Below are 21641 nucleotides of genomic sequence, written 5' to 3' on the forward strand. Positions count from 1 at the left end.
CTGTATCTCTTAGAATATTTTCAGAGTCTTGTCAAACTCCTTTATAAAATCGAACTCTTCCATATTCAGAGCTCCTGATCTATTGTGTGGAAACACTAAAAAGTCAACAATGTTCATGTTTTAGAGACATCATGCTAATGTCTAGTGGCCATAATTTTTCTTCTAAATGCTCAAAAACCATCATCTTAATAATGTTTTCATTACCATATTCAGGAAATAAAACTTTCACTTGGAATAACATTTACCCATCCCCAATTTGCTGACTCCTCCCCCATTCTCTATAAGTTTTCCTTAAAAAGATCAATTTCAATCATGCCATGATCTCATCTGTTTTCTTACAGTCCATGGTAAATATTGAGCTCTGCTTTTCATAATGAGACCCTTAGCAGGGCCTGGATGGAACTGCCCTGACAGTGGGGACAGAGCCAAGTGGGAGTTGGCAGGAGGCACAGGACATACAGGTAGAAGGCAGGACTACTATAAACTCTGTGGAGGACAGAAGCCTATGTCCCAAATTGGATTAAGATTAGGTAGGAGCAGCTGAATTGAGACGCATGGCTTGGGAGATGGGCTTTGGAGGCCGTGAGACTGCGAGGGTTTCCTGGGAAGGCAGAACAGCTAGATAGTGAGAACATTTCTCCATGCCCTGCCATTCCAAGGTTTGTTGAGACAATAGGAATGGAGCTGAATTTCCTAAGAGATAGTAATTTGCAGGAACAAGGTGGGAGTAGCCACTCAATTTCCAAGAACATGAGCTGGATGAGGCTGCAGAGATGCCCATGGACTTCCACCCTCAGGAGTGGGATAGATGAGCATGGTATACTAGAGAGGGCTCCTGGCAGTCAAACATACATGGGTCTAGTCCTGGATCTACCATTTAGTCTAATTGTAGGACACTAGGCAAGATGATTCCTCGATCCTAATATTGACAAGAGGATCAAATAGGATAGTACATATAAAATGCTAATTTTCCCATTTCCGTTCCATTTCTTTGGCTCTTCCTTTCTGTTGCCACACCCAACAGATAGCTTTCAGTCTTTGTCTTTCTTGCCTACTTTGCAGCACTGGCTCCGTTTTATAATTACAGTGTCTTGAAATGAAACCTTCCCTTGGCTCTCATGTAGATCCCTCTATTCCATGACAAAAGTTTCCATGTCATATTAGTCTGCTAGGGCTGCATAACAAAATACCATAAACTGGGTGACGTAAACAACATGAATTTATTTCTGTCAGTTCTGGAACCTGGAAGTTCCAGATCAAAGTGCTGGCAGGATTGGATTCTTCTGAGGCCTCTCTCCTTGGTTTGCAGATGGCCACCCTCTTGCTTCCTCTTCGTATGGCCTTTCTATTTCATGGCCCTGGTGTCTTTCCCTGTATGTCCTAATCTCCTTTTCTTATAAGGACAGTGGTAAGATTGGACTAGGTCCACACTAACAGCCTCATTTTAACTCAGTTACCTCTTTAAAAGCCCTATCTCCAAATCCAGTCATATTCTGAGATACTGGGGGTTAGGCTTAAGCAAATAAATTTGGGGAGATAAAAGTCAGTCCGTAACACATGTACATGCTGACTACTCCTACGCTGTATCACCAGCACATTGTCCCCTCTCAAGAGTCAGATCCATTGATGTACCTGCCTTCTGAACTTTCCCCATGGATGTTCTACTGACAATTCAAACTCAAAAATTCCAAAATTCAACTCATTATCTTTTCCATAAACCCTTCCCCTCCTTGCCAACTTGTGGGTTTACATGAGATGATCACTATCACATGAGCTTTATCAATTTGTTGAGTCAATTCTAATAGGAAAAAATCAAGCAGACAACCAAGATGGTGCAGTAGATAAACTCTGTGTTTATCTTCTTTCACAACCACATCAAAATGACAAGTAATCTACAAAACAACCATTATGGAGAATCACCTAAAATCTAGCTGAACTGAGCCTTTCAACTAAGGACATGCAGAAGAAGCCACCTCCAGACTAGTAGGAAGGTCAGAGACACGAAACAGGCTGGTCCCACACCTGGGTGTGACCATTAAAGATCGGGAGGGCTGTTTCAGCTGTGGAGGTCCCCCCCATCCCCTAAAGGAGTGAGAGATCCCAGCCTGACCCTAGCTCAGGATTTCAGTGCCGGGAAAAGAAGTCCCCATACATTTTGGTTGTGAAAACCAACAGAGATTGTGACAGAGTGAGACAGAGCATGGCTACACTCCCAGGCGCTCCTCTTGAAAGGGACTGTGCACCAACTTATTCACCAATGGAATCACTCACTCTGAGCTCCAGCACTGGGACAGCAGCTGGAAAGTCGGCAGGGAGAAATGGTAGAGAATTGAGTTGTCTGGCTTGGGACAGGGGTTGGAGAGGTGGCTTTCTTCTGGACAAGGGAGGTGACAGAGGCCTTTGTTTCTTTGTTGAGCCCTCTCCCTTCCTAGCGAGCTCACACAGGAGGCTGCATTTCTGAGTCTCCACCATTAGTTCTCCACTCCCTGGCAATTTGAGACGTGGCCCCACCCAACTTTCAGGCACAACCATGCTGCTTTCATTGGCTTTTTCATGCAGGCCACCTGCCTTGACTCAAGCTACAGACTTTCGTAGGGTCTCTCAAAAGTTCGCAGAACCCAGACAAGCAACATCTGGCTTGAACATGTCCTGAACCTCTGGCTGAGTAGCCCTAGGCTGGCACTAGCAGCAGCCAGCCTTGGTTCATGGCTTGGTCTCTCAAGGTGCTTCCAAGCACAGCACGGCAGCAGCTAGCTGCGGATTTCATTCTGGCTCTGGCTGGGTGGCCGTGGGTGGGGCACAGGCTGTGGCTGAAGTAGACCTACAGTAGACCTACCAGTGGTCCTGGGACTGGCACCCCCAGTGGTCAGCTTCAGAATGAGCTGGAGCATCACCCAGCCACCTCCAAGTACAACACACCCAAGGGGAAGATTGGGCAGGCACCAGAGTCCTGCTGAGACAGATCCCTGCACAACAGCCCTTCCACTGTAGTCAAGGCCAGTCCTCACAACCAGTGAGCCCAAGCGTCAGTCCCTCCCATTGATGTGCACTTATCAACCAAGGCTCAACTACAAGAGGAGGGCACACACAACCCACACAAGGGGCACACCTGGAGCATGTGAGTCAGGTGACCAGAAAGACTGTGCCACTGAACCCCAAAGCACACCTACTCCATAAGCCCACTGTACTAAGACCAGAAGACATAGCAGCTTTACCTAATACATGAAAACAAACACAGGGAGGCAGCCAAAATGGGGAGACAAAGAAACATGTTCCAAATGAAAGAACAGAACAAAGCTCCAGAAAAAGAACTAAGCTAAACGGAGATAAGCAATGTCTCAGACGCAGAGTTCCAAACACTGGTTATAAGAATGCTCAGTGATCTCAGGGAGAACTTCAACAGAGAGATAGGAAGCATAAAAATTGAGATGGAAACCATGAAAAAGAACCAGTCAGAAATAAGGGATACAATAATGGAAACTAAGAGTATATTATAGGGAATCAACAGTAGATTAGATGAAGCAGAGGATCCAACCAGCGATGTAGAAGATAAGGTAGCAGAAAACACCCAACCAGAACAGCAAAAATAAAAAAGAATCCAAAAATTTGAGGAGAGTTTAAGGGTACTCTGGGACAATATAAAGTGTACGAACATTCGCATTATAGGTGTACCAGAAGGAGAAGAGGGAGAACAAGGAATTGAAAATCTATTTGAAGAAGTAATGACAGAAAACTTCCCTAACCTGGTGAAGGAAATGGACATACAAGCTCATGAAGCACAGAGAGTCCCAAACAAGATAAACCCGAAGAGGCCCATACCAAGACACATCATAATTAAAATGCCAAAGCTTAAAGACAAAGAGAGAATCTTAAAAGCAGCAAGAGAAAAGCAGTTAGTTACCTACAAGGGCACCCCCATAAGACTGTCAGCTGATTTCTCAACAGAAACTTTGCAGGCCAGAAGGGACTGGCAGAAAATATTTAAAGCAAGGACATACAACCAAGATTGCTCTGCCCAGTAAGTCTGTCATTTAGAATTGAAGGACAGTAAGGAGCTTCCAGACAAGAAAAAACTGAAGGAGTTCATCACCACCAAACCAGTATTACAAGGAATCTTAGAGGGCCTTCTTTAAGATGGGAGGGAGGTTAAGGATGAACGAAAGGGGAAGGGATTAAGGAGAACAAATTGGTTGTTGTACAGTAGTCGTGGGGATGTAGGATATAGCATAAGGAATGTAGTCAATAATATTGTAATAACTAGGTACGATGCCAGATAAGTAGTAGATCTATCAGGGTGATACATGGGAATGGGGTTGGGGTCAGGGTGAAAAAGGTGAAGGCATTAAGAAATACAAATTGATAATTAATGTAGTATGGGGAATATAATCAACATTGTAAAGATCATGTAAGGTGACAGATGAGAACTGGACTTATCGGGGGATCATGTCATAGACTGTGTAGATGCCTGACCAATGTGCTGTACACCTGAAGCTGAAGTAGAATAATATTGAATGTCAGGTATAACTAAATATATAGGTATATATAGTCATGGGATGTGAAGTACAACATAGGGATGATAGTCGATGGTATTGTAACAGGTATATAAGATGTCAGAGGTGTCATAGCTTAGGGAATGGGTTATCACTTTATGAGGGGTTTAAATGTCTAACTATTACGTTTTGTACACCTGAAACTAATATATATATATATTATATATATACACATATATGTGTATGTATATACATATATATATACACATATATGTGTATGTATATACATATATATATATACACATATATATAATATATTATATATATATATATATATATATATATATATATATATATATATATATATAATATATATCAAGAAGAGCAGCATGTATGTGCCAGGAGAGGGGCAGTATAAATTTATAGCATCATGTTAAGCCACTTCTTACTGTTAGTTTTGGGAACACTACTGAACATCTTTATGCCTCATTTACATATCTATACAATTTGGGCTGCTTAGGATGCCCACCTCCTATGGATGTTATGAGAATTATGTAAGACTGTGTGTGTAGTCCAGCTGTGTACGCTTGGGCCCTATCATTTCAGTTCATACCAACCTGACTTCTGGCTCGTAGCATTTTCATCTCTGCCAAAAGAGAGTAGGAATAGGCCTTAACCAACAACTGATGGGAGTTTGTATATAAATACCACTGTTCCATCACCTATTCAGGTAGGATCACTCTGAGGTTCATGTTTGACACCATTTGCCAGATTTTCTTTGTAGATTAAACTCCAGTTGTCCACAGTGGTCACTGACTTGAAAACCACCTTCTCTTTCCTCCCTCATTCCACATTTCCCTACCAGTATTTCCTGGGATCATCTTACCTCGAAATTCCTCACCCTGGAATCTTTGTCTTGAGGTTTGCTACAACTATGAGAGTATGTTGCGGGCTGAATGTTTAGATCCCCCCAAAATCATATGTTGAAATCCTAATGCCCAAGGTGACGGTATTAGGAGGTGGTCCTTTAGGAGGTGCTTGTGTCATGAGGGTAGAGACCTCATAAATGGAATTAGTGCCCTTATAAAAGAGACCTCAGAGAGCTCCCTAACCCCCCAAGTGAGGACACAGCAAGGAGCCTGCAACCAGAAACAGGGTCCTCACCTGAGTGTACTGGCACCCTGGTCTTGGACTTTCAGCCTCCAGAACTGTGAGCAATACATCTTTGGTCTTTGTAATAGCTGCGGTATTTTGCTATGGAAGCTCCAATGGACTAAAATACAGTATATCAAAGCTTGGCTCAGTGCCTGGCATCTAGCAAGTGCTCAGATTGTTGTTTCTGCCATTATTATGTTGTTCATCACTAGAGAGCAAAGATGCCTGTGGGTGGGAGTGCAGTCTTCTCCACGCTGTGTTCCCTTCCACGCTGTGGTGAGATCCCTGTATAGACATCAGGAGGCCATGAGAGCCCAGTTTATAATGGTCAGTTTATAACATGCATTGTCAACAGAGGCCATATTGGCCCCAAGAAGCCAAAAATTGCTTTTCAAGGGGGACGAAAAGTATTACTCTCTTTATGTATAAATTACAGAGATGCATATGACATATAAGCAAATACAGAGCACATCTGTGGTATTGAAATTTAATGGGGGGCCAATTAGAATAAAATATCTAAAAGGCTCCTGGAAGGGATACAATAACAACAATAACAAACCCCACCCCAGTTCATAATAGGCAGGAAAAGTTACTACTGACGTTATCCTGGCTTTGGACTCTCCTGGTGGCATGTTTAGTTTGCAGGGTTCATGTCCTCTTTTCTGGAGTGGGGCGTTAACAGTTGAACGTTCATAAAGTTGTTTGGTTAAGTTTGCCCAGCGAGGCACCAGGCTTTTTGGCAAAATATTCATCTGTTTGTGGTTAAGATTTTCCTGGTTCTTATTACAACCAGACTTGATTACATTTTGAGAACCATGAGGCTTGGCTCTGATGAACAAGACGACCAGTTCATCTAACACGGTGTCCTTTGAATCTTTCCTTCCTGACTTCTCCAAAGCTTCTCCTCCTCCTGGCTGACAGTACTGAATATAGGAAAAAGAAAAAAGGACCAAATTCTTTAGTTCCAACCCACACTTCCTTTGGCAAAGTATGATCGTTAAAGAGTTTAAAATGTAGCTCTCCTACAGACATATAATGAGCATGGCTTAAAAGATTTATTTCACCCATTAGGAAGGCATCAGCAGGATGGCCAAGCTTGTTCGAAGTAAGAGACAAAGTAGGATACCAATTTAGTCAGTTCAAAGCAGGGCTGCTGAAATCTGCTTGCTAACTTAGATACGAAACTGATTATTGTCCTACAGGGTGATTAAGCGATAATTTTTGGAGTTATTCTCTGCTGGACAGATGTAACTTGTAAATTATGTCTGCATGATTACGTCTGGACATTTTGGACAATTTTTCTTAAATTATCATCTAGATTCACCTTAACATTTCCTTCCTTCCTTCCTTCCTTCCTTCCTTCCTTTCTTTCTCTCTCTCTTCTCTCTCTCTCTCTCTCTCTCTCTCTCTCTCTCTCTCTCTCTCTCTCTCTCTCTCTCTCTCTCTTCTTTTTTTTAAGGAGGGAGCAGCTCACAGTGGCCCATATGGGGATCGAACCGGCAACCTTGGTGTTATCAGCACCATGCTCCAACCAACTGAGCTAACCGGCCACCCCACAGTAGGAGATTTTTGAGAGCCATGATTTGATGAAAAATGAGGGATGAATCAAAGAGGGCTTATTTCGACCTTTCTGGGTGCTGGCTGTAAAAACTGCTCTGAAAATGTCATCTTGCTAGGTGACTCAGCCTGCTCTCTGAGTTTTGAGGCATTTTTGTGGCCCGGAAAGAGCAGCATCAGCAGCCTGCTCTGTGGCAGGGGTTGCAAAAGCCATTAGTGTCCACATGTCTGGTGTGGGGCACTCTGGTACGGAAAGAGCTGAACTAAATTCTGTGACAGGAGCTGACACCTCTGGGCGGTTGCTGAGTTTGCTTGTCCCCTGCTTTGGTGATATGATATTTGTGCACTGTGGGTTTTTTGAGGTTTCCCCACTTCCCCGTATAAAATGAAGACAGCCTTTCTTCTGATCCAGGGCTGCTGAAATGCTGGGCCACAAATCGTGCATTGCCTGACCCAGAGGAAAACAGGAAATTAGAACATATGCACATATTGGCTAAATTATGAGTTTCTCAGTGGTTCCATATGGCTTGAATAACAGAGTAATTTTCCTTCAGAGTGAAATACCCAAACTAATTAAGATGTATTTTACTGAATAACATTTTATTTTAGTGAATTATTTAGTGTCCAGCACTGTTTTAAGTACTATCACAGATTTACTCATGAATTAATTTCACACATTGTTGTGAGCCAGGGAGCATGTGGTGTCCGCAGGCAGATGTTATGCACTCGTGCACATTCTATCGATATTCTGGGCACACTCTAAACTTTAGCCCATACCCAGGGCCCTGCCCTGCAGAAGCACATGGCCTGTGGGCGATAAATAGAAACAGGGAATTATAATGTCATGGGAGGCTGTTGGAAGGGGCCATGGGCACCCAGAAAAGGGAAGACCTAATGGCAAGGTGAGGGTTGCACAGAGCAGGTGATACTTGAGCTGAGTCTTGAGGGACAGAAAGTATTTACCAAGTTTTGGGGGCACTTTAAACAGAGAAACTGTTACAGAGATATAAAGATGAGGGTGGGACCCGGGGAGGAGTCAAAAATGGAAATAAAGGTTTGAGTCAGATTGGGGAAGACTGTGTAGTATATGGTACATCAAAGAGTCTGGACTTCATGTTCTGAGTACCAGGGACGTCTTGATTAGAATTGTTTAGAGCAGGATTTCTCAAATTTGAGGGAAGTGTTTCTGGGAAGGAATGCCCCCACTCACTCTTCTGAAGGAGCTGACTGTTATCTCGATATGTCACCTTCATATTTTATGATATGAAACCTGGAGCCGCCACAGCCATTTCACCAGGGGCCACACTGAGGGTAAGCAGCACTGACCCCAAGAAGGCAAAACCAGGGACAGAAAAGGTGAGGGAAATAGGTCCGCATTGAAACCATGGAGCAGCTGGCTTGGTCCATGCGTCACAGAGCCCACCACTGGACTCTACTACGTCCCTGAGTCACTTTTATTGCTTAGTGATTTTTAAGTTTTAATCTTGAAATAATTTCAAGCTTCCAGGAAAGTTGCAAGAGGAGTTCAAAGAACTCGTTTGCCCTTTATGCAGATTCACCAATTTGAACCTTTTTGCCCCATTTGTTGTATCCTTCTCTGACACAGTTGAGAGCAATTCACAGAATCAAGCCCCTTTCCTACTACTTCTGCATGCAATCCTTAAGAACAGGGATATGCTCTTACATTCTCACAGTCCTACCATGCAAGAATGGAGCTTAATAATTAATAATGGTATTTTTATACAAATCACAGATACCAATTTTTATCAGTTTTCCTAATACTGTTCTCTACAGCATGTTTCTTTCTCCAGTCCAGGATCACATCTTTTTTTTCGGGGGAGTCAGTTCTCTTTATTTTAATCTGGAATGATTCCTCAACCTTTCTTTGTCTTCCATGACACTGATATTTTTGTAGAATCCAGGCCAGTTCTTTTATAGAATGTCCCACAATTGTGGTGTATATGATGTTTCTGCCTCCTGTTGGGATATGCTGTAATTGATATATTCTCAGGGAATCATGTCTGGAGGAACACAGCATCTGTCTACCCTCACAGGGGATATTAATTTTCATCACCTGGTCGAGGTGTTGTCCAGTTTCTCCATTGTATGGTTACTGGCATTCCTCTTGCAATTAATAAGCAATCTGTAAGGACACATTACTCTTTATTTTTAAGCCATTTTGAATTGAGTTTTCTGTTACAACATAAAAACACCTCACTGATTCAAGTGCCCATTTATATTGTGGGATTAATTGCTGATTCCATGGAGAAATAAGCCAGGGATTGTGATGAGAAAAATAGGAGGAGTTTTTTAAAAGCTTTAATTGTGGTCAGATGGGAGCAGAGCTGAACCAAAGTACATGCGTATCCTGAGAAGACTGATCATTTGGCGACACTTCATAGTCTTTAAATTTATCTTGTAAGGTCTAGAAAAGAAAAAAGATTTTTGTATTAATTAAAATTAAATCTTCTGTTCAAAATAGAGTTGTCTTTAGTTACATTGAATGGAACATAACATTTTAACTTATTTGCAACAATTTGCAAATAAGTCTTCAATTTTTTTATCACTCTTAACTGGATAGTGTTAGTTACACTCACAAAGGATGGTGGTTACTTACAGAGACAAATTTCATTCAAATTATGGGTTTTTTTTTTCTGGATTTTACATCGGCAAAAATATTTCCATTAATTATAAATTCAGTACCAGTTGAGTAGGATTCCAAGAGGAGTAGTGAACCAGATTCTGAGACAAGGAGTCAAGTCCAGGTCATTTACTGGGATGTGATCTCAGGGGGACACCAGAAGGAAAATGGGGCTGGGAGACAGGAAAGAAGAAGCAACTATTAAAGTGCATTATCAAGTGTGAGTGTGCGTGCACGTGCATGTGTCTGTGATTAGCTGTGATTGTCTGGGTTGGAGGGCCCCCAAGAACAGACTCTGAGGCAAGAATTCAAGTGCAAATAGTTTTTCTTTTTGTTGTTTTTTTTGGGGCGGGGAGGGTAGGGGTTGTAAAGGGACTACTGGTAGGAAAGTGTGGAAATGAGAAAGAAAAGGCAACCCCAAAAGGGTGTGTTATCAAGCCAGCCCTCACTGGAGAGACTAGAGCCTAATCTTATTGGGGACCCCTGGAAGAACACACAGCTCAGAGCTGCAGAATCTGGGAGATGAAGGAGCTGGTTCAGGGTGAGGCATGTCGCTGTTGCTCCTAAGTAGCAGTGCACAGTGCATGATGTGGCTTCAGAATCTCACCTGCATGGAACTGCCAACTTAGGCCACTCACCACTTGTTGGTTTAGGTTTGGCAGTGTGGCTGAGAGCAACAGCATGCAAATGTCATGTGTGAAAATACTCAACAAGAATAGGTAGGTGTTAGTCAGGAATGTTCTCTATCTCCACGTTTGTGGGATCTCTGTTCTGGAGAGGGCATAACCAATCTACACACACACACATCACTGCTGAGATTGGAATATTGGGTTGGAAACAGATCATAAAGGGGTCCTGAATACCTGACCAGAGAATATGTATATTAAATTCAAAGAAATGGGTTGTGAGTCGGGCAGCAGAATGCTGGGAAAGGACCATTCCTTTGGAGTGGCCTACAGGATGGCATGGAGCCGACACAGGCCATGGAGACACACAGACGTTATGGAGCTGCTGAAACCATTAAGGCTGCAACGTTCCAAGGCCTGGGTGGATATGGAGAATGGGAAGGAAGATGAGAGACATTTGGACCAGAAGACTATGCAGAACTCCGAGTGATTGATGTGCAGGGGGCTGAAGTCCATCCCGCTGAGTTTTCAAGTCTGGTGTTGTCATTAACAGAGGGGAGCATGGACTTCAGAGGAACGGAATGTTAAGTGGAAAGTCAGCATTCGAAGCTACATTTTGGAGAGAAAGAAATGAAAAAATTAGTGCCTCTTTTTGTACTTTTTGTAGACAGATATTTCTGAGTTCAGAAAAGGAGGTTGAATTCAGGAAAGGAGGAAGAGGGTGCCACAAATGCTGGTGTTTTTTGCTTTTTTTTTTAATTGGAACCAGACAAGATAAATAGTTGCAATCCAGCAATAATGCACAAGCCTGCCAACTGAATGATTTGACTTCTGTCTATTCTCTTTGTATACATCGATTAAATAATAACGGCATAGAACATAATGAAAAACAGGGAGCAGGAAGCCCTAATTGAGGACAGAGTCTGTGGAGAAAACCTTGGTTAAAACAGAAGCTTTCAGCTGTGGGGGAGCCTCTTGTTTACAGAGATGCTAGATAGACTGTGATGCCATAACAGGCAGGCAAAATGGGGCTATATGGATAAAAGCCCTTTGTGAATCAAACATACGCCAGATGCCAACTGACTCATTGTCCCCAGAGTGGTGGGGTGTTAGTTCTCTTCTATCCAATTCCACCTCCCACCCCCCAAATTTGGGTTCGGCCAATGGGGACTGTGAGAAGGTTGGTTTAGGCCAGCATTGAAGCAGATATAAACTATCTTTCCTGGCTTAACAAAAGCACTTTCAGCCTTCTGGAGAACAAGAGGGTAAGGTCTTCAGGAAGATAAAAACATTAACCTCTAATCTTCCTCTTTGCTGGAGACCCATTATAGTCACCCAAAGTGAGTGAGGCTGTGTATTACCAAGATAATCAGCTTGGGGTGATTCTCAGGCATATTTTCTGCTTTTCTGTTATCTGCAGTACCTCAAGGTCAATAAAAGTGGATTGTAGAGGGTCATAAAATATCCCCAGACCCAAAGCTAATGTACATATGGGGGCTTGATCTCAGGCACAGGGCTGACGTATTGTTCAATACTTACTGGGTGTGTATTGACCTCCAAAGATGAGGATTCTGGGAGGAGAAAGGCAGCTGGTTTAGGCTTAAGACAGGATTGGAGGAGGAGATCTAAAATGGTAGTTCCTTAGTAAAGGTCGGACAATTAAGTTCATGAACTCATCCTAGAAAAAGTGCAACATACCTCATTGCTGAATATCACTACGGTCACCTTCAAAGTACCTCTTGGGAAGCTATGCACTGACGCTTAGTGCCTAGTCCACCCTTAAAAGCAATTTTGGAACTCTTTTTCTGGAATGGCCGTCAGAGCTGTCGTCATATTACCCTTGATGTCCTGAATGTCATCAAAATGTCTTCCTTTCAATATTTCCTTTATTTTCAGGTAAAGAAAGAAGTCACTGGGGGCCAGATCAGGTGAGTAGGGAGGGTGTTCCACTACAGTTATTTGTTTACTGGCTCAAAACTCCCTCACAGACAGCGCCGTGTGAGCTGATGCATTGTCGTGATGAAAGAGTCATGAATTGTTGGCGAAAAGTTCAGGCTGTCTAACTTTTTCATACAGCCTTTTAAGAATGTCCAAATAGTAAACTTGGTTAACAGGAATGTGTCCAGTTGGTACAAATTCATAATGAATAATCCCTCTGGTACCAAAAAAATGTTAGCAACATTGTTGCAACAAGTTCATGGACTTAATTGTCAGACCTCATATATGGTGTTTTAGAATAGCCAAAGGAAGAAAGGCAGAGGAAGGAGCACAGTAGCTGGGGTGCTTTTAAGGAGCGAGCATGACCTCTTAAATTAGAATTAAGAGCTAGCGAGAAATTAGGGTGCCTATGGGCCGTTGAATCCAAGCCCATCTGTTTTCTCCAAGTGCCATAAGAGCGTGACCAGGACCTCTTGCGACTAAAACTTACACTTCTGCAGACCAAAACTGGGTGAGGGGGGAAGAGGAACAAAAGCAGTAGTGCTGTGTCCGTTCTCTCATGGACCCTAAGATGATCTAACTTTCCCACCCAGTAGTGTCCTAAGACCTGGGTACGAGGGGCCTCTGCCTTGGGCCATGCACTTTGTCCCACTTCAGCCTCACCCCTCCCCATAGAAGGACAGTACTACTTAGTCAAGAGTTGGGTCAACCTGGAGCCCACATTCCTCTCCTCCCCTTGCTCCAGATACACACACTCTGGACTCCCTGCCCACGTGTCCAAGCCTGCTTGCACTGCCTACACAGGCTAGAAGGTTCGGAAGGGAATACTAGATGGATAGTGCTTGGACAGGAAGGCTGGGGTACCCACAGAGCTGTCAGAGAGAAGAGAAGGGTGGTAAGCCATGGGCAGGTTCAGGATCACCCCATGTCCCCACGTTCAGCACAGAACAATGAAGAGTCTAAAATTTTTAAATTGAAATTGGGCCTTCTAAGTCTTTATAAAGGTACATTTTTCATGGTAGGAGAATAGACCACATTTTAGTTAATATAGTATTGATTTATAACTTGAAAAAATTCAGACATAAAGTCTATGAGCCTCCATTTGTTCTCTTGCCCTAGGCCCTGAAAATATAGCACCCCCTTGGGAGGCAAGAGAACCCAGACAAGGTCAGTGGCCCCCTACAGCCGGTGTCTATTCAGACCAACCATCCATGGGCTCATTGACCCTCTGTCCTTTGCTCTTCTTTTTCCAGAAGTCTGACCTCAAGGTTATCATTATGACATGAAACAGTCTCTCTCAGACGTGAGTTTGTACTTACCCTCAAATACTCCCACTAGAAGAAGGGTGATCCTGCTGCCTCCTTCCCCTTGGCCTCCATGCTAACCATGCCTGCCTAGTCTGCCCTCCCTGCCATAAGTGTGGTCAGACACCTGCCCCAGAAGGTAGGATGGGGGCAGACCACTGAGAGAAAAACCCTAAGCTTCAAAGAGAATATGCAGAGCCTTGAAGAAACTGATAGTTGTAGCCTGTGCAAAACTTCAGTAATAAGAAACTGGATTTGTGAAATACCCCAATCATATGTACTTGTCTCTCCCAGCAAAAGATGTGAATGCCATTGGTCAGCCGAGAGAAACTTTTAAACGTGTCTGAATTTCTGAGGCACAACTTCGGACACAAAAACCACCTTTTGGGTGATGGCAGAAATATCACCGAGAGTCTCACTGAGCTATGTGGGTTTCCATGACTCTTGTAGACACATAAAATATTAAATTATTTTGGAGAACAACTGTTTCTTTCTTTATGCATCTCTGTTAATAATTTCTGGATTCTGGATGTGAGATGGTATTAATACATGTTAACAGGGCATGTACTATGCATAGAAGGTATAGTGGTATTTTATTATTTTGATATTGGATGATGTGCCTCCACTGACTGTCCCACATGGAACCTGCAGGTTTAGAAGGGGAGGGCATTTTTCAGAGGGAGCCCAACTATTTTCCAGCCCACTTCTTAAGGGCAGGGATGGGAATTTTAAGTCTCTAATCCTCATAACATACAGATACAAGTATATGCGCAAACACATTGAGAAGTCCATTTACTCGGCCACTTTTCTTTCATTGGGAATTTTCCATCTGTTCTGATGGATTTTTTTGTTTTGTGATCTCTAATGAAAATGTGTTGGCTTGGACACATACCTAGTAACCTCTCTAGAATTCTGATCTGTGCAAAAATGAAAGAGATGAGAAATATGACTGGCTAGGGACTTGTAGAGAACAGAGCAGGTCTGTATGTCATATAGAGAGGAAAGGCCTCCAGATCACAGGCTCTGTAGGAAATGAAAAATCCAACCACAGACAGAATATGTGGATTCCCTAAATTAACATCTTTGTGTTTCAAAATGGTATAAATTTTTTTTTTTCCAGAACATTATGTAAGTCAACAGAATGGTGTGTATGTTCCTGGCATTTGATCTTACCTTGTCATTCTTGAATCTGTGGTTCTTCCTGTCATCTTATGCTTTGAGGGAGCCATTCTTTAAAAACCATTCCTTGAAACCTAGATGACTTCTCAGTGAAATCTCATGCACTTACATATCCAATATTTACTGAGCACATATGTGCAAGGTATTGTGTAAGCTACTACTCTGAATAAGGCAGCTAGGATCCCCAATGTCTGATTGGCTAATGGAAGATCTTCTCTTCAATTTCCGAAGAAGTGGACCCTACTAAGTGTAAATTACAGGCTGAACATGCAGCTTCCTACCAGTTTTCCTGATGGCACCATCTAACTTGATTATGATGACAGCCAGAAATATTTCATGTCTTACTAGGGACAAATAATGCGGTTTTATGGATAAAGAACTGGTTTCAGTCTAGAGATCCAGTTTCTTCTGCTATTTTTTATTACTTCAGTGTATGAAGAATGAAATAAAAGCAAGCCCTTCAGAGACCTTGTGGTGTAGAATGGGGGAATGAAATGCAGCAGTGAACTGGGGTCAGTGCTTCCTGCTCACTAGCGCCTACTGTTCAATTTTCATGCATTTTGCAAGCCTCTTGATGTCGCCTTGGTAGCTTGAAATTGCCGTGATTAGGAGTGTTTACACCAAAAAATAGGCCAATGCTAAAAAATTAGGGCTTTTATTCCCCAGAAAGCCAGTTGTTAAACATTTTTCAGCACATTATTGTTTAAAGGGGAGGGTAAATATCCTAACGGTGAAGTGGAGAGTTTGGAAAGAGAAACATAAGCAGGATCAAAATGAAGAAAACAGTAGCAAATTAGTACATGAAATTCCAGGCAATGTATGCCCTAGGGGGCTAGTTTATTGTATAGGGATGATGACCCTCTGTTTTTCCTTCATAGAGGTGGTTTTAACCTGGGACATTTTTATTTTATTTATTGTGGTAAGAGTACTTAACATGAGATCTCCCTCTTGAACAGGACATTTTTATGAAGCAATTTGGATTTTGCGTATGTTCCTTACTCTTTGCTCCACTAATGACATATGAGTAAGCTGTTAGTTAACCAAACAAAAAATATTAGAAGAATGAAGAGTATTGAGAGTAGAATGATAATGGTCTATTACTGGGTAATAGAGTATACCTTGGAAAAGAAAGCTCTAAACTCAAGTGCTCACAGGTTGACAAGTACACCCTGAGAAAAACCTGGAGTGTGTGGCTTCCTGTCCATGGCGTCCTCTGGGTTAAGAGCCAGTGGGCATATGAAGCGTCCTCATTGTATGCACAAAGTCACTGCACATGTGTGCAGGATGTGTCACCACTTACCACCTGGAGCTTTCAAGGTAGGAGGTTTGAAAAGACACACACTTTTGAAATGCCAAAAGAGAATTACTTTGGGAGTAGCTGCCCCCTGTCCTTTCTCAGCCCTATTCCTGGTGGGTAGAGTGCACCAACCCTGAGGTCAGCACCATCTTCAGGAGAAGCTCTCTCTCAAGGGAGGAATCGACATGTCTGCAGGGATGTGGAAGAGAGATCCACCTTTTTACCAAGGAATAAAATGAGGGCATTGGGTGGGACATAAGAGAAGAGAGGCAGTTTCCCATCCAAAAAAAAAGGAGGAATTTCTAGCCAGCAAAGCTGCCCATCTGTTGCCCAGGGCGGTGCACATTGCTGTTGGTGGAAGTGACCTCACCTCAGTATGTGGGCACCTGCAGAACTTCTGCATTGTGGATGAGGCAAGAGTTTCTGAGACACCAGTTTTCCAAAGAGGGACGGGATAGACCTCCACCAGAATTAGCCCCATTTACAGGCCAATTGTGTGAACAGCAGAAATGCTGTTTCACCCTGGAGCACCTTCGTAATAATAATAATAATAATAATAATAATAATAATTACTATCCTTGGTTATTCTTGGGAAAACTGAACAGTGTTTCTAAAAACACAGTTACTGAGTGAGGAGGCTGGGAATACAGGTCTTTGCTTCTGATTTCTTCCCACAAACTGCTTTCTCTTTTGGATGAATAGTATTCATGGTCTGCTTTAAAAAAAAAAAAAAAAGTTTGACTATTGACAGAGGGAAAATCAGTGCTGGATGGTGACTCACGATGCTTAAAGAAAGAAATAAATTTAAAAATTCACATAACAAATTGTCAAGCCAGAGCCTGGAATAGAGGTTTTCTGTACAACTTATAAAAGCTGTGGTAATACAAAGAGAATCACGGAAATATTAAGAAACCTGTCCTGGATCCAGACACAGAGCCACCCCACTTGCTTCTACCTCTCTTATCAAAGACAAAAAAAAAAAAAAAAACAGAAAGAGAGAGAACTTGCCATCATCAGGTGAGAAAGTGAAGTGCGTTTCTTGGGATTGGCCTTGATCTGACAGGTCCCCAGGGGTGAGTCACTTTCTCCTACTTCAGTCACTTTGACTGTAAAGTAACTATAGTAATGAGATCTTGTTTACTAAGAACTGAAGTTCATTTTGCCTCCCTAGAAAGAACAAAAAGATAGTGATGAGAACGCTTTTGTAGCAATTCTCACAGCAGCTTAGAGAGGAGAACCCCTGACTTACAGAAGCTACATTTCTTGTAAATTGCACTTATGAGTGATGGATGCCAACGTGTAAGTGTTACTGCTGCTTATCTTGTAGGTTTGCACTTGTGCTCACAGGCAAATAAAATAGGAAGCTATAGTTTGATTAAATAAATCCAGGGTGGAGAGGAAGAGGGGAGGGGCAGGAAGAGGAGAGGAGGAGAAGAGGGGGAGAATAGGAGAGGAGGATGACACATCTCAGACCCTCTGTGTTGCCAAGATCTGGCCTATGGCCAGGTAGAGCAAAAGCTGGAAGAGCGCCAGTGACTCAACCCAGCTCCGTTGATCAGTGAACAGGATATTGGGCACTTGGTGTTCCTATCCCCATCAGCCAGCCTGCAGCCAAAGTCCAGGCAGTGGAGCCTCAGCGCCTGTCCTCAGTGGCTCTCTATAGAATGGGCTGGAAAGCCAACCTTCAACAGTCTCTTTCCACGGCAGTCAAGGCAGCCTGAAGCCTGGCCGGATGACTCAGGGAGTCCTTTGTGCTGAAATTTCAGGAGAGATCTTCACTCCAGCTGTGGATTTTGGGGCCACATGGGGAGCCACAGCTAGGTCTAAAGTGGCAGAGCCTGGTGTTTCTGGAGAGTGAGGAATAATCACTTCCTGCCTTTGTCCTTTAGTGACTGGAGCAACCAGCTTCGTTTACATTCCTTCAGTGGTGTTATTGAAGAGGCTTGGCAGCTCCAAAATGTTTGCAGTGTCCTTTAGTCCCATTAGGACTTTTTTTTTTTTTTTTTTTGCTAGCTTTTAGCTAGCATCTGGAAAGAGCCACTGAACACGCTGGGCTGATTTTTCAAGAATCCGCTTTACCCTTCAAGGAAACCCAGAAAGCAGCAAGCTTCCACCGTCTTAACTCTGGAGGAATTGTATAGCCTCTCAAACTACGGTACCTGGCCTGTTACTGAAGTGGTTTTAAGATGACACTGCTGGTGTAACCCCTGGAAGGAGAGGTGGTAACCGTGAATGGGAAGAGGTAATTTTTAAATTTTATTAAATTTCTGTTCATATTGAGCCAAGGTGTTAGAGGTTACGGTTTGGAAAGGAAACTCTTGCTACAACAAGAAAGACCCTAATCCAGAACTTCTTTGGTGCTCTTAGGAATTTTATTTTTAAGAATTAGAATAATCTATGATGTGCTGTCTATTTGGAGTTTCTTCTGCGGGAAGAACCTGCTGTAACACTGGGCAGCCTGTTCTGATCACCTGCTCACATCTCCATCCTGGAGTAGCCTCTAAAAGAAGGAGTTGATGCGACCTGCATCTTTTTGAAGAAATGTGATGGATCTGCCTGCTCCGTGCAGAATCCAAACTGCATGTTTCATTGAGGACTGCTCAAGTTGAGGTGCACGCATGCATTTTTCAGGCAGCTAATTGAACTAGTAAACTTCTGGAATCCTAACTGCTCTGCTGCTATAGGCAAAATTCCTTGCCTGTCATGGCCCATCAGACAGGGTTTGTATACGGCAGATTTCTGAACAGAACAGAATCATAGGTCTGGATGAGGAATGAAGTCTTGGCTCTTGCTGAGCCATTCCTTAACTGCTGTGCGATGTCAAACCCCTTGCCGAGAAAAAGTCTGAAAGAAAAAGAATTACAGACATTAGGCTTGGTTTCAAGAAGTGTACTTTTTTATTTGTGTGCTTCTGAGTTGAAACAGTTAATCACTTGCTCCCCGAGGTTACAGAGTGGCTCCCATTCCACACTTAGTTCTGAACACAGCACTGTTTTCTTTCTGGAGTCGCTCCAATCTGTGGGTTTTGTTAATAAGTGATGAACTTCAAAGGCTGTGGAGCTGGGACTCCATTAATAGGCTGAGACCGAGAATCTGAACCTCTGGAGTCAGCAGAACTGCAGTGCAAAGCTCACCAGTCTACTGAGGACGTTTTTGGAAACTGGCCTTCATCCAAAGGGATTACAAGTGGAAAGAAATGCAGGGAAGACAACTCTGAACCTTTAAAGTGACCAAGTGATGGAGAAATGACTAAAATAGGTGAAGGTTCCAGAAGGAGGGGTAGGTGTTCGCTGCATTATTATTTTTTCCTAGATGGGATCCCACAGGTTGTGCAGCCCACCATGGATGTGAATGGAGAGGCAGATCTTGGAGTCGAGATGAGCCTCTCTTGAAAGAGAGTTGCTCACTCACGCATGTGTAGTTCTCAGCAAAATAATTAGGTTTTTCCACTTGTTGAACCATCCCTTTGGAGCTGCTGGCTATGTCCCCCAGCTAATAATGAAAAAGCCTCAGCAAACTAGCTCTGGCTTCTGTGGCTTTGGTGTCTTCCTACTTCACCCACGCAGCTGAACCCCTTTTAATGTTCCTTAATGTGGCTCGAGATATTTTCATTGAATATTTCCTTTATTGTCCTTCTACTGTATGCGATGGAGTTAGGACCAGCTACATCTTGTGTTGTGGTGAACAGAAAGGATCGTGAGTGGGAGGGCGGTTTTATAATTACTGCTGGTCCAGCCTCACTGGGTAAGGAAGGTTTGGGGACACTCCCCAGGTCTTCTCAATGCATGCTGGCCAGGCATGGCCAGCTGCCTAGGTATGTATGTGTTTTACTTACATTGAAGGCTTTGTGACCAAGAGGGAAAGGTATTGGATCTTGATGCTTGAATGAGGGAAATTCCAAGCTCAAATAGCCAGGGTTATGATTCAAAATCATATCATGCCTTTAAATTTCCCTCCAGGTTATCATAAAACTGTTTACATCTGTTTCTTACACAAACTGACCTCTGTAAACAGCGACACAGGATTTCATTCCAATCTTTGATTTCTGAAAAGGAAATAGAAGGATTAATTCCCAGTGCCCTTGTGTTGACCTTGCCTGGGGGAGAGGGCTAACAGAGCTAAGGATGACCTCATCCCATTCCAGCAGGATTTCCTGGGACATGCATCGCCTCATTCTTCCGCTGTCCCTCTGTGACCAGCAACATTAACTGAATAACCTTTGGAGCAGATTATGGTGATATCTAATATTGGTCCCTTTAGGACTTGAGTGTGAGATCAAGCAAATACAAAGCAATCAGAGACCTGTGTCAGCTGGAGAAGCGGGAGGTGGGACAGTGAGGTGGGGCATAGTCTAGGAACTGCTGTCTGAGGCAGGAAATCAGCCTGAAAAGAGATGGAAGGGCTTTGGTGGGAAATAAATGGCACTGTGTTGTTGATGGAAAAAGATCTTGGCAGGACTGTTGTTGTGAGTGTTCTGTGGCTTAGAAAGGAATTTCCTACAGGCTGGGCTAACCATTAAAAATGTCTCTACCTTCAGGAGTCCCAGGCATGCAGTAGAGCCTCACTGGAGGAAACATCAGCTTGGACCATGGGTACACGCAGTCTGGACAAGCGAGGAAGTTTCTTTAAGGTAAAAAGAAGGCTTGGTTGGGATCACTAAGTGGCAGCTTGCTCCCTTTACTCGGCTGCATTGGGAGCTGAAGGCGCTCCTGCGAGCTGCAGAGGAAGCCTGCACTCTAAGCCAGCTCTGGCTGTGGGAGCTTTCCTGAGTTCAGCTGTGAGCTGTTACCAGGTTTGAGAGTAGGTTGGGGCTTTTGTGAGTTAGTGCTTCCAGACAGGCCCAGAACCCAGGCACAGAGAGGTGCCACCCTAAGACAGTTGAGGCAATCTTTATTTGTCAACGGCTCAGCCCTTTCTTTTCCAGCTGGATGGTTTTACGATGGAAGTTGGACTTTGTATTCCAGTGAATCAGTGCTGTTGGCCCTGTGTTTTACACTTTACTCAGTTGTATGAATCACTGAAGGAAGTGCTCATTTAAAAAACAAAACAAAAAACAGATTCCTGGGTCTCACCCTATATTAACTGAATGTTATTTGCTGATATATTTTATCAAACACCCCAGAAGTCTCTTATGATCAGGCAAGAGAGAACCGAGGCAGCATTAAAATTGTACAGTTTTTCAATATGCATATTGATGTTGATGGGATAAAATTACCTGACTAGCTTAAGATTCTAAATGGGTATTTTATATACTGTGTGTATATATGTGTGTCTTAAATTAAGACTTGGAGGTCATTTGCAATTTACACTTGGGAATAATTTCCATCTACGACTTTTGCTCTGTGTTCTTTCACCCACCCTCAAAATAATGCATACTCATCGTAGAAAATTTGGAAAATACAGAATCATGTAAAAGAGTAGAAAAATGAAGGTAAAGTGTACATTTGAAATGTG

At 43.0% G+C, this 21641-nt stretch overlaps 2 protein-coding genes across 10 annotated transcripts in view; both read left to right on the top strand.

Annotated features, from left to right (window-relative positions):
• NAA20 (N-alpha-acetyltransferase 20, NatB catalytic subunit) overlaps positions 1 to 21641 on the top strand; it is a 343857-nt gene that overhangs the window by 167623 nt on the left and 154593 nt on the right. The window lies entirely within an intron of this gene.
• Positions 1 to 21641, top strand: part of RIN2 (Ras and Rab interactor 2) — a 244717-nt gene that overhangs the window by 106407 nt on the left and 116669 nt on the right. For 7 of the 9 annotated variants that reach the window (XM_074318234.1, XM_074318240.1, XM_074318239.1 and 4 more), the window contains one exon: positions 20725 to 20817. In XM_074318234.1, coding sequence (XP_074174335.1) covers positions 20725 to 20817 — 93 coding nt within the window. Of the gene's footprint in view, positions 1 to 17822; positions 18430 to 18496; positions 19467 to 20724; positions 20818 to 21641 lie in introns of those variants that run through there. The other 2 variants (XM_019712544.2, XM_019712546.2) reach the window with 2 other exon arrangements.

Source organism: Rhinolophus sinicus, linkage group LG13, assembly GCF_036562045.2.
Source record: "Rhinolophus sinicus isolate RSC01 linkage group LG13, ASM3656204v1, whole genome shotgun sequence".
NCBI lineage: Eukaryota > Metazoa > Chordata > Mammalia > Chiroptera > Rhinolophidae > Rhinolophus > Rhinolophus sinicus.